Below are 16900 nucleotides of genomic sequence, written 5' to 3' on the forward strand. Positions count from 1 at the left end.
CTCTACTCCATCCTAACCACTCAGCTGCTTTTGACACGGCTGACCACCTCCTTCTCCTGGGAACATAATCCAGCCTTGGCTTCACTGACACTGTCCCATCCTGGTTCTCCTCCTATCGCTCTGGTCACTCAATCTCAGTCTCTTTCACAGGCTCCTCTTCTGCCTCCCACCCTCTAACTGTGGAAATTTCTCAAGAATCAGTTCTGGGTCCCCTTCTATTCTCCAGTTACAACCACTCCCCTGGAGAATTCATTCGCTCCCACAGCTTCAACTACCGTCTCTGTGAGGATGATTCCCAAATCCACATCTCCGGCAAACTTAACTACACCACAAACTTAACATGTCCAATAGAGAACTCCTCATCTTTCCACCAACCCCTGTCCCCAACCCCCACTATCTTGTCACTGTAGACAGCACCACCAACCTCCCAATCTCACAATCCCATAACCTTGGCTTTATCCTCCACTCATCTCTCTCATTCAACCCACATATTCAATGTCACCAAATCCTATCAATTTGACCTTCACAACATGACTAAAATCTGCACTTTCCTCTCGATTCAAACTGCTACCAAGCACTTACCCTATCCTGCTTTGATTACGGCATCAGCCTCCTTACTGACCTCCCTTCCTGTCTTGCCCCACTCCAGTCCACATTTAATAATAATAATAATAACAATAATAATAATAATAATTAGGGTATTTGACACATTCACTATGTGTCAGGCATTGTCCTAAGCATTGGGTGGATACAAGCAAATCGGGTTGGATGCAGTCTGTGGAGCTCACAGTCTCAATCCCTATTTTACAGATGAGGGAATTGAGTTACAGAGAAGTTAAGTGACTTGCCCACAGATAAGTGAAGGACCTTTTGACTCCCAGGGCCATGTTCTATCCACTACACCAAGCTGCTTCCTCTGCTGCCTGGATAATTTTTCTACAAAACTCTTCAGTCCATGTTTATCTACTCTTCAAGAACCTCCAGGCATTGCCCAACTACCTCCACTTCAAACAGAAACTCCTTACCAAAGGCTTTAAAGCATTTAATCATCTTGCCCCCTCCTACCTTACCTCTCTGATTTCTGTTATAACTCAGCCCACACACTTCTCTTCTCTAATGCCAATCTACTCACTGGACCTCGTTCTCATCTATCTCATCACCGACCTCTCACCCACGTCCTGCCTCTCGCCTGGAACACCCTCCCTCTTCATATCCGACAGACGATCACTCTCCCCACCTTCAAAGCCTTATTAAAATCACATTTCCTCCAAGAGGTCCAACCAAGTCCTCCTTTCCTCTTCTCCCACTCCCTTCTGCGTCACCCATGCATTTGGATTTGCACCTTTTATTCATTCATTCATTCAATAGTATTTATTGAGTGCTTACTATGTGCAGAGCATTGTACTAAGCGCTTGGAATGTACAATTCGTCAACAGAGACAATCCCTGCCCATTGATGGGCTTACAGTCTAATCATGGGAGACAGACGGACAAAAACAAGACAACTTAATCACAATAAATAGAATCAAGGGGATGTACACCTCATTAGCAAAATAAATAGGGTGCCCCACCTCGGACTACAGCACTTACGAACATATACATAAAGCATTTTATATTAATGTCTGTCTCCCCGTCTAGGCTGTAAGCTCCTTGTGGGTAGGGAACGTGTCTATCCACTCTGTTACACTGTATTCTCCAAACACTTAAAAGAGTCCTCTCCACACGGTAAGCGATCATTAAATATGACTGATTCACTCAAGAATCCTGCCATTATTCATTCTCCATAGTGTCTAACAGACTCCTCTTACCTAAAATCAATCCATCAGTGGAATTTATTGAGCACTTAGTTGTTTTTATTAATAACATCTGTTAGGTGCTTATTTTGTGCTTACTGACTGTGAGCCTCACGTGGGACAACCCGATTACCCTGTATCTACCCCAGCGCTTAGAACAGTGCTCTGCACATAGTAAGCACTTAACAAATACCAACATTATTATTATTATTATGTGCCAGGCACTATACTAAGAATTGGGGCAGATACAAGCAAGTCAGGTGGGACACAGGACATGCCTCACGTGGAGCTCACAGTCTTAACCCCTATTCTACAGATAAGGTAACTGAGGCACAGAGAAGTTACATGACTTGCTTACTGTGTGCAGAGCACTGTTCTAAATGCTTGGGAGAGTACTACAGAGCTTTACAGTGAAATCCAAATCCTAGAATGTATTTGTGCACTTCATCGAGATTTCTTCCCTCCATGCTCATTAGTTCTAGTCCTCATTTTTAACAACTTCTGGCTTACAAAGATACCTTTTTCCTGGTTCACCCACCACCCAATTCCAAATAAAGGGCCACTGCCATCATAGTCAATTTATTCTACCCAAACTATACCAGATCATGTCTTTTCATTAACCTTTCCCTGCATATGCTTTGCATCATCAGTTTCAACATTTCTCACTTCCATTCACTCTATTTGCTTTCAAACCATCCGAATACCCACTTCCTACTTCCAATTTGATCACCCTTTATCAATCAATGATACTGAGTGCTTATTGTGTGCAGAGCACTGTAAAAGTGTTTGGGAGAGTACAACAGAGTTGGTAATCACATACTTTGCCCGCAAGCTTAGTTTATATGTAACAGTCACCCTTATTCATCTACCAAGTAACCTTTCTCTTGCATTCTTCTTGACAAATTTATTTCAGCGTGGCTCAGTGAAAAAGAGCATGGGCTTGGGAGTCAGAGGTCATGGGTTCGAACCCCGGCTCTGCCACTTGTCAGCTGTGCGACTGTGGGCAAGTCACTTAACTTCTCTGTGCCTCGGTTACCTCATCTGTAAAATGGGGATTAAGACTATGAGCCTCATGTGGGACAACTTGACTACCCTGTATTATCCCTGCGCTTAGAACAGTGCTCTGCACATAGTAAGCGCTTAACAAATATAAACATTATTATTATTATTATTATTATTATTATTATTTCAAGTCTCCAATCACAGTCTTTGCAGGTCACAGAAAATAAAACTTAGAACAGGGCTCTGCACAAAATAATTCACACCAATGAATGATTGATATGATCAAACATCCTTCTCCTCCCACTTCCTTCAAGACACCTCCAGCTCCTCCATCTGGATGGCTCATTTTCTCCTGAGTTCTACCTCTGCTCCTAAGGCCAGTGGCTTAGAACTATTCATTCGGTCAGCCGATCGCATTTACTGAGCGCTTACTGTGCGCACGGCACTGTCCTAAGCACTTGGGAGAGTACGCTCTAACGATATAACAGACACATTCCCTGCCCGCAAAGAGTTACCGTCTAGAGGGCCTGCTCTTTTGGTCTGCTCTACATCAGGCATTCTTAACCGGTTTGGGGTGGTGTGCTGATCCACAGGCGGGCGATCCGGAAGGGACGGGGATCTGTGCTGACGTCCCAAAAGAGGGCAGCTGCCATAGCCAGCGCTTTCGGCTTCAGACTGCCAATCCCAAGCGCCAAGCCACTGAGGCCCGGTCCTGCTGACAGCCCACTTGGAGACGGGAAAATAAAAACCAAAAGGAGAAAATGTGTGATTGTTGCAGGGACTTCAGAATGGAAGTCTATTGTCCCCGCCTCCCCTCTTCACTCCACTGCGCCTGCTCAGAGGTCACAAATGATCTCCCTCATGCCAAATCCAACGACCTCTACTACATCCTAATCTTCTTTAACTTCTCAGCTGCCTTCGACACTGTCAATCACCCCCTTTTGGTGGAAATGTTATCTAACCTCGGCTTCACTGATACTGACCTCTCCTGGTTCTCCTCCTATTGCTCCAGCCACTCGGTCTCTCTCGTAGGCTCCTCTTCCTCTTCCCACCTCTTAACTGTGGAGGTCCCTCAAGGTTCAGTTCTGGGTCCCCATCTATTCTCCATCTTCAGTTCTGGGTCCCCATCTATTTTCCATCTACACACACTCTCCTGGAGAACTCATTCGCTCCCATGGCTTCAACTACCATCTCTATGAGGATGATTCCTAAATCTACATCTCCAGCCCTGATCTCTCTCCCTCTCTGCAGTCTTGCATTTGCTTCTGCCTTCAAGACATCTCTCCTTGGATGTCCTGCTGACACCTCACACTTAATAAATCCAAAAGAGAACTAATCGGCCCACCCAAACTCTGTCCTCTCCCTGACTTTCCCATCACTGTAGATGGCACTACCATCCCTCCTGTCTCAAGCCCGTAACCTTGGTGTTATACCCGAGTCATTTCTCTCATTCAACCCGCATATTCAATCTGTCACCAAATCCTGTCGGTTCAACCTTCACAACATCGCTAGAATCCGCCCTTTCCCCTCCATTCAAACTGTCACCAAATTCATCCAAGCATTTATCCTATCCCGCCTTAATTACTGTACCACCTCCTTGCTGACCTCCCTACCTCCTGTCTCTCCCCAGTCTATACTTCATTCTGCTGCCCCGATCATTTTTCTACAAAAATGTTCAGTTCATGTTTCCCCACTCTCAAGAACCTCCAGTGGTTGCCCATCCACATCCTCATCAAACAGAAACTCCCTACCATCGGCTTTAAAGCACTCATCCACCTTGCCCCCTTCTACCTCACCTTGCAGCTCTCCTAGCACAACCCAGCCCACACACTTGGTTCCTCTAATGCTAACCTTCTCACTGTACCTCCATCTCAGCTATCTTGCCGCCCACCTCTCATCCACATCTTGCCTCTGGCCTGGAATGCCCTCCCTTTTCATAACCAACAGATTACTACTCTCCCCCACTTCAAAGCCTTATTGAAGGCACATCTCCTCCAAGAGGCCTTTCCTAAGCCCTCATTTCCTCTTCTCCCGCTCCTTTTCGCATTCCCCAACACTAGGATTTGCACTGATGTACATATCCACAATTCATTTATATCAGTGTCTGTTCCCCCTTCTAGACTGTAAACTCGCTGCGGCCAGGGATCGTTTCTACCAACTCTTATACGGTGACTCTCCCAAGTGCTTAGTACAGAGCTCTGCACACGGGAAGTGCTTTCAAGGCAGAGACTGGAGGCCGGGTTTCTTGACTACAGTGGTTGCCCAATTTTTTTCAACAAGGAATCCTTTGCCATCTGAAACTCCAATAGGCGAGTTAACTCAATCCTTGCTCCCCTCGAGTTGCCTATTTATAACCACTCTACCCCATATACATGTCTTGATGCTTAATGATTGACCTCTGCTAAATAAAACTGATTGAAGCATTGCATTGACCCAAGCAACCAGTACACTATTTTGTACACAGTTGAGGCTAAATAAATACAGACGATAATCATGATTTGATCAATCATATTTATTGAGTGCTAACTGGGTGCAGAGCCCTCTGCTAAGCACTCAGGAGAGTTCAATATTACAGGGTTGGTGTTTGGAAAGCCTCACTGGCACAGGTGATGGAGATTCCAGGTAATTGGGATTCCAGAGCAATCCACCCTGCTGACATCTGATAACGTATAAAAATCAAAACACACTTTGATATTAACCTGTGCTTTGCTGATAATGAAAAAGATCGTTTTGGTGGAAAACCCATTTGCGAGCAACATTCTAAATTGTTCTAGTTAATGCCATTTTTTGTTTCAGAACTACATTTGTGTCTGGTTTCCAGAATCAGGAAACGCTTACTTCAGTTTTCTTCTGTTTTCAAAAAGGATCCTTAAAGTGACTCTCGCCAATGTACCCTTTTCTGAATAATAGAAGAGAATTGAATGGTTTCTGTTTTCAATGCACTGATATGAGCACAGATCCCTTTCCTGCACCTCTTTTTTTTTTTTTTTTTAACCTGAACAGATGGCTTCTGAACCACAAGCTCATGTTTCTAGGGCACACAAGTCATAAAAGCTCCTAAAAGTTTCATGCTTTTCAATAATTCCATCTTACAGAGCACCTTTTATCTGAAGATCTCAACAAACCTAAAAACCTCAACACCACCCTGCCTGAGGGAGGAGATTACTAGCTTTATCTTTGTATGACAATAACAGAGAATAAGGAAGTGCAAGATTTAGCCAACATCAAATAATAACTAATAAGTGTAACTTCCATATTCCAATACCATTTTAAGAAAACAATCTTTATGCTTCCAATCAATGTCTACAGATATCACAGATCATTTTAGAAATAGTGAGTTCAAACTAGAATTAGCATCACGTGCTAGGGGAAACTTAAAAGAATTCCAAAAACATTTCTTGGCTTCTAATTTTGGATTCTCTGTGTCCTTAACACCAGAAGTATTTTCAAGTCTTGAGGCACACCTGTCAAAAGAAGCATTTTTACAGAGGTCTTTACAGCCAGTTAATATTCAATAGCATAAACTGATCTTGTTCAATAGTTTTCATATTACTCCATCATTTCTTTTCTTTGGCCTAAAACATATGACAGATGCAAATTTTGAGACTCTAGATAACACAGTATCGGTGCCCAATTGGGTCCTGCCTCTAAGAGCTGATACTCTATTTGTTCTACAAGGGAAACCCAACCGAACCTTCGATCGGTCTTATTTACTGAGCGCCCTGTGCAGAGCACTGTCATAAACACTTGGGAGAGTACAATAAAACAGAGTTGGTAGATATGTTCCCTGCCCACAATGAGCTTACAGTCTAGAGGGGGAGAAACCTTGGGTTCTATCAATCGATGGCATCTATTGAGCACTTACTGAGTGCAGAGCACTATGCTAAGTGCTTGGGAGAATACAATATAAAAGAGTTGGGATGCACGCTCTCTGCCCACCATGAGCTTATAGTCTGGGGGGGAAACCTTGCACTATATGAATCACTGTCATTTACTGAACGCCTACTGTGCGCAGAGTATTCATTCATTCAATAGTATTTATTGAGCGCTTACTAGGTGCAGAGCACTGTACTAAGCGCTTGGAATGGACAAATCGGTAACAGAGACAGTCCCTGCCCTATGACGGGCTTACAGTCTAATCGGGGGAGACAAACAAGAACAATAGCAATAAACAGAATCAAGGGGATGAACATCTCATTAAAACAATAGCAAATAAGTAGAATCAAGGCGATGTACATCTCATTAACAAAATAAATAAATAGGGTAATGGGTAATAAATAGGGTAGTACAGAGTACTGTACTACATTACAACGGAGTTCCCTGACCACAACGAGCTTACAGTCTAGACGGAGTCATCTTGGGTTATATCAATCAATCAGTGGCATTTACTGAACGCTTACCATGCGCTGAGCCCTTTCCTAAGCACTTGGGAGAGACTGATCCAACCGAGACAACACAAGAGAGGTTTTCTGTTTTTTGTTGTGTTGTATTGTCAAGCACTTAGCACTGTGCTTTGCACTCAGTAAGCACTCAATAACTATGACAACTGATCCGAACTCCAAGCGGCTCCTCTCCTCTCCCTCAACTTGCCCTGACCCCGTTAGGGGGCTGGAGGGGGAGGAAAGGGTGCCCCTCGCTGTCCTCGACCCCACATTTCATTCATATTTATTAAGTGCTTACTGTGTGCAGAGCACTGTACTAAGCGCTTGACAGAGTACAATACAACAGTTAAAATGGCAATCCCTGATCACAGTCTGGGGGTTGAAGGAGAGAAACAGACATCAATACAGATAAAGAGAGCCCTGTGGGTCACACTAGGCCTAGGCCCATCTCCTCCAAGAGGCCTTCCCAGACTGACCCCCACTTTTCCTCATCTCCCACTCCTTTCTGCGTCACCCTGACTCGCTCCCTTCGCTCTTCCCCACATCCCAGTCCTATAGCACGTACATACATATCTGTCATTTTATTGATTAGTATTGATTTCTCTTTGCATTGATGTCTATCTCCCCCCCAGATTCGGTGTGGGCAGGGATGGTCGCTCTTTATTGCTGTATTGTACTTTCCAAGCGCTTAGTACAGTGCTCTGCACACAGTAAGCGCTCAATAAATACGACGGAATAAATGAATACTATACAACAGTAAAGAGCGACAATCCCAGCCCTCAAGAAGTTCACAGTCTGGAGGGGAGGGAGACAGACATCAGTACAAATAAACTAAGCCCTGCGAGTCACACTTGGCCTAGGTGGGACTCTTCCTACCACCATCCTCATCCTTCTGGGGCGCACAGCTCACGCTCACACACCCCAACAATAACACTAATGTTTTTTTGTTAAGCGCTCACTCTGTGCCAGGCACTGTTCTAAGCGCTGGGGTAGATCCCAGAGAGGCGGCGTGGCTCAGTGGAAAGAGAACAGGCTTAGGAGTCAGAGGTCGTGGGTTCTAATCCCGGCTCCGTCAGCTGTGTGACTTTAGGCAAGTCACTTGACTTCTCGATGCCTCAGTTACCTCTTCTGTAAAATGGGGATTAAGACTGTGAGCACCAAGAGGGACAACCTGATTACCCTGTATCCCCCCCAGCGCTTAGAACAGTGCTCGGCACATAGTAAGCACTTAAATACCAACATTATTATTATTATCTGAGCTAATCAGGTTGTCCCACGTGGCGGCTCAGGGGCTCCATCCCCCTTTTCCAGACGGGGGTCACTGAAGCCCAGAGAAAAGTGAAGCGACTTGGCATAGGTCACAACAGCAGACTAGGGGGTGGGATTAGAACCCAGGTTCTCTGATTTCCAAGCTGGTGCTCTAAGAAGCAGCTTGGCCTAGTGAAAAGAGCCCGGGCTTGGGATTCAGAGGTCGTGGGTTCTAATCCCTGTTCCGCCACTTGGCAGCTGTGTGACCTTAGGCTAGTCACTTCACTTCTCTGGGCCTCAGTTTCCTCATCTGCAAAATGGGGATTAAAAGTGTGAACCTTTTCATTCATTCATTCACTCAATCGGATTTATTGAGCGCTTACTATGTGCAGAGCACTGTACTGAGCGCTTGGAATGTCCCATTTGGCCACAGATAGAGACCATCCCTGCCCAATGACGGGCTCACAGTCTAAACGGGAGACAGACGGCAGAGCAAAACAGACCAAAACAGAACAAAATCATCCAGATAAACAGAATCACGGAGATACCTGATTACCTTGGAATAATGTTAGTATTTGTTAAGCGCTTACTATGCACCATGCACTGTTCTAAGCACTGGGGGGGGAGGATACAAGGTGATCAGGTTGTCCCCCGTGGGGCTCCCCGTCTTCATCCCCATTTTCCAGATGAGGTCACTGAGGCCCCAAGAAGGGAAGTGACTTGCCCAAGGTCACCCAGCTGACAAGTGGCGGCGGACTCGGGATTGGAACCCACGACCTCTGACTCCCAAGACCGGGCTCTTGCCACTGAGCCATGCTGCTTCTATCTACCCCAGCGCTTAGCACAGTACCACTGAGCCACACGACTCCCAATACTAGTATTGCTCCTTAACGTTGCTCCCTAATATTAGTATTATTAGAGTAAGCGCAGCGTGGCTCAGTGGAACGAGCCCGGGTTTGGGAGTCAGAGGTCATGGGTTCGAATCCCGGCTCTGTCACTTGTCAGCTGGGTGACTTTGGGCAACTCACTTCACTGGGCCTCAGTTCCCTCCTCTGTAAAATGGGGATGAAGACTGTGAGCCTCACGTGGGACAACGGGATCTCCCAGCGCTTAGAACAGTGCTTGGCACATAGTGAGCGCTAACATTATTAAAATGGGGATGAAGCCTGTGAGCCTCACGTGGGACAACCTGATGACCCTGGATCTCCCCCAGCGCTTAGAACAGTGCTCTGCACATAGTAAGCGCTTAACAAATTCATTCAATAGTATTTATTGAGCGCTTCCTATGTGCAGAGCACTGTACTAAGCGCTTGGTACCAATATTATTATTATTAACAAATACCAACATTATTATTATTATTCCTTAGGCTTCACACCCACACGAATTTTTTCCCCCTCCCCCAGGGTGCAAGCCGGTGTGCAGGGGGAAAGATCATTCATTCAATCGTATTTATTGAGCGCCTACTATGTGCAGAGCACTGGACTAAGCGCTTGGTACCAATATTATTATTATTAACAAATACCAACATTATTATTATTATTATTATCCCTTAGGCTTCACACCCACACGAATTTTTCCCCCTCCCCCAGGTTGCAAGACGGTGTGCAGGGGGAAAGATCATTCATTCAATCGTATTTATTGAGCGCCTACTATGTGCAGAGCACTGGACTAAGCGCTGGGCATGGACAGGTCAAAGGTCACGGGGGCCCAGCGGCCTGTCCGGTCCCGTCCGGGTCTCCTTACCTCTTGGGGGCCGGGGGCGGTTCCATGATGGAGCGACGGGCCCGGAGAACAGGAGCAGGAAGCGGCGATCCCTGGATGGGCCCGGGAATCTCGCCGGGAAAAACTCCGGGAAACTCCAACCAACTTGGGCCGCCCGAAGGCGCTCGGCTCCGCTTCGGCTCCCCTTCGGCTCGGCTCGGCCCCGCCCCCTCGGCCCCCACAGCCAATCAGAGCGCGGCTGGGAGGGCGGGGCCGGGGAGGAGGAGCGAAATGGGGGCGGGGCTTGTGGCGGCCGGGCCCCGTTCCGATATCCCATTGGCCGCGGCCGGGCCCGGCGGGGAGCGCCATTGGAGGGAAGGGAAGCCAATCAGCGGGCGGGGGGCGGGGCCTAGAAGGAGGAAGGGAGGGGGAGGGTGGAGCGTGGTTAAGGAGCGGGGAGCTGCCCCCTTCAACTTTTCCCACAATGCCCCTGGCCTCTCTTGGTGGCCTCCCTCAGGCCAATTTTTGCCCCCCAAATCCTCATTATTTCCCCTCGGTCAGAACCCAGAGATTACCCCAATAATAATAAAAATAATTGTGGTGTTTAATAATTATGGTATTTGTTATGCTGCATGGCCTAGTGGCAAGAGCCCGGGCTTGGGAGTCAGAGGTCATGGCTTGGTTCATTCATTCATTTATTCCAATTTTTGCCCCCCCAAATTACCCAGATCCTCATTATTTCCCCTCGGTCAGAACCCAGAGATTACCCCAATAATGATAAAAAATAATTGTGGTATTTAATAATTAGGGCATTTGTTACACTGCATGGCCTAGTGGCAAGAGCCCGGGCTTGGGAGTCAGAGGTCATGGGTTGGTTCATTCATTCATTGATTTATTCCAATTTTTGCCCCCCCCCCCAAATTAACCAAATCCTCATTATTTCCTGTCCATCAGAACCCAGAATTTACCCCAATAATATTAAAAATAATTGTGGTGTTTAATAATTATGGTACTTTTTAAGCTGCATGGCCTAGTGGCAAGAGCCTGGGTTTGGGAGTCAGAGGTCATGGGTTGGTTCATTCATTCATTTATTTATTCCAATTTTTGCCCCCCAAATTACCCAGCCCCTCATTATTTCCCCTCAGTCAGAACCCAGAGTTTACCCCAATAATAATAAAAGTCATTGTGGTGTTTAATAATTATGGTATTTGTTACGCTGCATGGCCTAGTGGCAAGAGCCCAGGCTTGGGAGTCAGAGGTCATGGGTTGGTTCATTCATTCATTGATTTATTCCAATTTTTGCCCCCCCCAAATTAACCAAATCCTCATTATTTCCTGTCCTTCAGAACCCAGAGTTTACCCCAATAATAATAAAAGTAATTGTGGAGTTTAATAATTATGCTATTTGTTACGCTGCATGGCCTAGTGGCAAGAGCCCGGGCTTGGGAGTCAGAGGTCATGGGTTGGTTCATTCATTCATTTATTTATTCCAATTTTTGCCCCCCAAATTACCCAGCCCCTCGTTATTTCCCCTCAGTCAGAACCCACAGTTTACCCCAGTAATAATAAGAATAATTGTGGTATTTAATAATTATGGTATTTAATGTTGGTATTTGTTAAGCGCTTACTATGTGAAGAACACTGTTCTAAGTGCTGGGGTAGATACAGGGTCATCAGGTTGTCCCACGAGGGGCTCACAGTCTTAATCCCCATTTTACAGATGAGGGAAGTGAGGCCCAGAGAAGTGAAGTGACTTTCCCACAGTCACACAGCTGACAAGTGGCAGAGTCGGAATACGAACCCGTAACCTCTGCCTCCCAAGCCCGGGCTCTTTCCACTGAGCCATGTTGTATTTGTTAAGCAGCATGGCCCAGTGGCAAGAGCCCGGGCTTGGAAGTCAGAGGTCATGGGTTGGTTCATTCATTCATTTATTTATTCCAATTTTTGCCCCCCACATTACCCAGCTCCTCATCATTTCCCCTCGGTCAGAACCCAGACTTTACCCCAATAATAATAAGAATAATTGTGGTATTTAATAATTACAGTATTTGTTAAGCAGCATGGCCTCAGCTACCTCATCTGTAAAATGGGGATTAAGACCGTGAGCCTCACGTGGGACAAGGACTGTGTCCAACCTGAATAACATATCTACCCCAGCACTTAGAACAGTGCGTGACCCATAGTGTCTGCCCTTCATCACCCTATTCATTTTGTTTAATGAGATGTACATCACCCTGATTCTATTTATTTGCCATTGTTTTTATGAGATGTTCTTCCCCTTGACTCTGTTTATTGCCATTGTTCTTGTCTGCCCGTCTCCCCCGATTAGACTGTAAGCCTGTCAAAGGGCAGGGACTGTCTCTATCTGTTGCCGATTTGTCCATTCCAAGCGCTTAGTACAGTGCTCTGCACATAGTAAGCGCTCAATAAATACTATTGAATGAATGAATGAATGAAAGAGCCCAGGCTTGGGAGTCAGAGGTCATGGGTTCATTCATTCAGTAGTATTTATTGAGTGCTTGCTATGTGCAGAGCACTGTACTTAGCGCTTGGAATGGACAATTCGGCAATAGATAGAGACCATCCCTGCCCATTGACGGCTTTACAGTCTAATCGGGTTCTAATCCCATCTCTGCCACTTGTCAGATGTGTGACTTTGGGCAAGTCACAGTAATAATAATAATAACAATGTTGGTATTTGTTAAGTGCTTACTATGTGCAAAGCACTGTTCTAAGCGCTGGAGTAGTTACAGGGTAAGCAGGTTGTCCCACGTGAGGCTCACAGTCTTAATCCCTATTTTATAGATGAGGTAACTGAGGCCCAGAGAAGTGAAGTGACTTGCCCAACCTATTTTACAGATGAGGTAACTGAGGCCCAGAGAAGTGAAGTGACTTGCCCACAGTCACACAGCTGACAAGTGACAAGCCCCCCCACCCATTGCATTATTTTAAGTAGTTTCTAAGTGGGGAAACAGAAGAATGGGGAATTGGTGACTTTCCAAAAGTCACAGAATAAAGGACGTCTGTTGTCCATCGATCGCTTCATGACTGTTGACTTCAACCAGTGGTAATTGATCTGTCAAAGATAAAAACACAGGTGAGTTTAAAGCTTCCCTGCAAACCCTCCATCCCAAGCAGGTAGAAAGGTGTTTCAACAAGCTATGGGTAGAGGATAGAGCACAGGCTTGGGAGTTAGAGGACCTGAGTTCTAGTTCCGCCTCTGCCACTAGTCTTCTGGCTGACCTTGGGCATGTCACTTAACCTCTCTGGGCCTTAGTTACTTAATCTGTAAAGCGGGATAAACATTGTGAGCCCCATGTAGGCCAGGGACTGTGCCCAAACTGATTAGATGGTAGCTACCCAGCATTTAATAGAGTGCCTGGCACACAGTAAGAATTTAACAAATACCGTAAAAAATGTATAAAAAGCAACAAAAAATACATAGTTTTTCTCCATTCAACTAGACAGGCCAGAGCCTGAAAATAGCAGGAGGATGAGAGATCTGTGTATATAGGTAAAGGCAATGGTTTCACACAAGTAAACACAAGACTTCCACCTCTGGGAAGATTTGGAAAACCTAATTCCTACAGGTGTTTCAATCATTTGTTCAGTCATTCAATCGTATTTATTGAGCACTTACTGGGTGCAAAGCACTGTACTAAGCACTTGGGAGAGTACATTATAGCAACAGATATATTCCTTGCCCACGGTGAGCTCACAGACTGGAGGGGGAGATGGACATTAATGTACATAAATAAATGAATACATAACTTACAATTATATACATATGTGATGTGGTGATGGAAAGGAAGATGAATGAAGGGAGGAAGTCAGGGCAGTGTAGAAGGAAGTGGGAGATGAGGAAATTCTTGGAGGAGATGTGCCTTCAATAAGGCTCTGAAGTGGGGGAGAGCAATTATCTGTCTGATGTGAGGAGAGAGGACGTTCGAGGTCAGAGGCAGGATGTGGGCGAGAGGTCAGCGGCGAGATAGACAAGATCAGTGTACAGTGAGAAGGTTAATATTAGGGGAACAAAAAGTGTGGGCTGGGTTGTAGTAGCGGAATAAGCGAGTTGAAGTAGGAGGGGGCAAGGTGATTAAGTGCTTTAAAGCCAGTGGTGAGGAGTTTCTGTCTGATGCGGAGGTGAATGGGCAACCACGGGAGTTTCTTGAGGGTTGGGGAAATGTGGTCTGAACGTTTTTGAAGGAAAATGATCCGGGCAGCTGAATGGAATCCTGGAGTGGGGAGAGACAGGAAGCAGGGAGGTCAGCAAGGAGGCTGATACACTAATCAAGGCAGGATAGGATAAGTGCTTGCATTAATGTGGTAGCAGATGGACAGAAAGGGGCAGATTTTAGTGATGTTGTGAAGATAGAACTGACAAGATTTAGTGATGGCTTGAATATGTGGGTTAAACGAGAGAGAGGAGTCAAGGTTAATACCAAGGCTACAGGCTTGCGAGACAGGAAGGATGGTGGTGCCATCAAAGGTGATGGGAAAGTGAGTGGGAGGGCAGGGTTTGGGTGGGAAGATAAGAAGTTCAGATTTAGCCATTTTAAGTTTGAGGTGATGGGAGGACATCTAAGTAGAGATGTCTTGAAGGCAGGAGGAGATGCAAGAGTGCGGGGAGGAAGAGAGATCATGGCTGGAGATTTAGATTTGGGTGTCATCAGCACAGAGGTGGTAGTTGAAGCCATGTGAGCGAATGAGTTTTCCAAGGGAGTGGGTATAGATGGAGAAAAGAAGGGGACCCAGAACTAAACCTTGAGGGACCCCCACATTTAGGGGATGGGAGGCAGAGGAGGAGCCCGCGAAAGAGACTGAGAATGAGCAGCCAGAGAGATAAGAGGAGAACCAGGTCAGGACAGTGTCAGTGAAGCCAAGGTTGGATAATGTTTCCCGGAGAAGGGAAGTGGTTGACAATGTCGAAGGCAGCTGAGAGGTCGAGAAGGATTAGGATGGAGTAGAGGCTGTTGGATTTGGCAAGAAGGAGATCATTGGTGACCTTTGAGAGGGCGGTTTCTGTGAAGTGAAGGGGATGGAAGCCAGATTGGAGGGGGTCGAGTAGAGAACTGGAGGAGAGGAACTTGAGGCAGCGGGTTTAGACAGCTCACTCAAGGAGTTTGGAAAAGAATGGTAGGAGAGAGATGAGGCGATAACTGGAGGGAGCTGTGGGGTCAAGGGAGGGTTTTTTAGGTAGGGGAGATATGGGCGTGTTTAAAAGCAGTGGGGAAGAAGCAATTGGAGAGGAGAGTGAACAGTTGAAGACGACAGGGAGTGAAGAAGAGAGGGGGCAAGTTTTCTGATAAGGTGTGAAAAAATGGGGTCGGATGCATAGGTGGAAGGGGTGGATTTTGAGAGAAGGCAGGAGATATCTTCTAGATTATGAAACACCACCACCACTTGCCCCAGCCCCCAAGCACATACCTTCAGTGTTTGATTTGATGAAAGAGTACCTCTCTGAAACCAGGTGCATTCATATGCCCTAATGCCATCTCCATGAGCCTCCCTCTAATACTGATAATAATAATTGTAATAATTATGGTATTTGTTAAGCACTTACTATGTGCCAAGCACTGTTCTAAGCGCTGGGGTAGATACAGGGTCATCAGGTTGTCCCAAGTGGGGCTCACAATCTCAATCCCTGTTTTACAGATGAGGTTAAGGGAGAAGCAGCGTGGCTCAGTGGAAAGAGCCCGGGCTTGGGAGTCAGAGGTCATGGGTTCGAATCTCAGCTCTGCCACTCGTCAGCTGTGGGACTGTGGGCAAGTCACTTCTCTGTGCCTCAGTGACCTCATCTGTAAAATGGGGATTAAGACTGTGAGCCTCACGTGGGACAACCTGATGACCCTGTAACTACCCCAGTACTTAGAACAGTGCTCTGCTCATAGTAAGCGCTTAACAAATACCAACATTATTATTACTGAGGCCCAGAGAAGTTAAGTGACCTGCCCAAGGTCACACAGCAGACAAGTAGCAGAGGCAGGATTAGAACCCACAACCTCTGACTCCCAAGCCCATGCTCTTGCCACTAGGCCATGCTCATTGTGGGCAGGGATTTATCTGCTAACGCTGTTGTATAGTACTCTTCAGAGCGTTTAGTACAGCGCTCTGCCAATAGAAAGTGTTCAATAAACACCCTTGATTGACTGATTCCTTTAACGGGCCATAGAGCCTTGCCCAGTCCTTGAATACTACCCGCTCCACACCCAGCCAAGCTATATACTGCCAGTGACACCATACTATCGGGGCAATGAAGACAGAACTGTGCAAACTGACTGGAGAAACTGAGCTTATTTTAACCTAGTGAAGAGAAAGTTGAAAGAGAATTTAATAATAGTCTTCGGGAAGATGAAGGGATTGTATCGTACAGATAGCAATGAGTGGCGGCTCTTCATTTCCCATTGAGACCAAAGAGAAACGACCTTAAATGAGAGCGGGAAGGAGTAGCATAAGACATTTGTAACCAAATTCATTCAATCATATTTATGAAGTGCTTACTGTGTGCAGGGCACTGCACTAATCTCTTGGGAAAGTACAATACAATGATAAACAGTGACATTACCTGTCCACAACGAGCTCACAGTCCAGAGGCGGGGGGAGAGACAGACATAATAATAATAATAATGCTGGTATTTGTTAAGCGCTTACTATGTGCAGAGCACTGTTCTAAGCGCTGGGGTAGATACAGGGTAATCAGGTTGTCCCACGTGAGGCTCACAGTTAATCCCCATTTTACAGATGAGGTAACTGAGGCACAGAGAAGTTAAGTGA

General features: G+C 46.0%; 1 protein-coding gene across 1 annotated transcript in view; it reads right to left on the reverse strand.

Annotated features, from left to right (window-relative positions):
* STK3 (serine/threonine kinase 3) overlaps positions 1–10343 on the reverse strand; it is a 325768-nt gene extending 315425 nt beyond the window's left edge. The window contains exon 1 of the mRNA XM_029063333.2: positions 10169–10343. Coding sequence (XP_028919166.1) covers positions 10169–10194 — 26 coding nt within the window. The 5' untranslated portion in view covers positions 10195–10343. The remainder of the gene's footprint in view (positions 1–10168) is intronic.
* Between the last annotated feature and the right edge of the window lie 6557 nt (positions 10344–16900).

This window comes from Ornithorhynchus anatinus, chromosome 4, assembly GCF_004115215.2.
Source record: "Ornithorhynchus anatinus isolate Pmale09 chromosome 4, mOrnAna1.pri.v4, whole genome shotgun sequence".
In the NCBI taxonomy this organism is placed as follows: Eukaryota; Metazoa; Chordata; class Mammalia; order Monotremata; family Ornithorhynchidae; genus Ornithorhynchus; species Ornithorhynchus anatinus.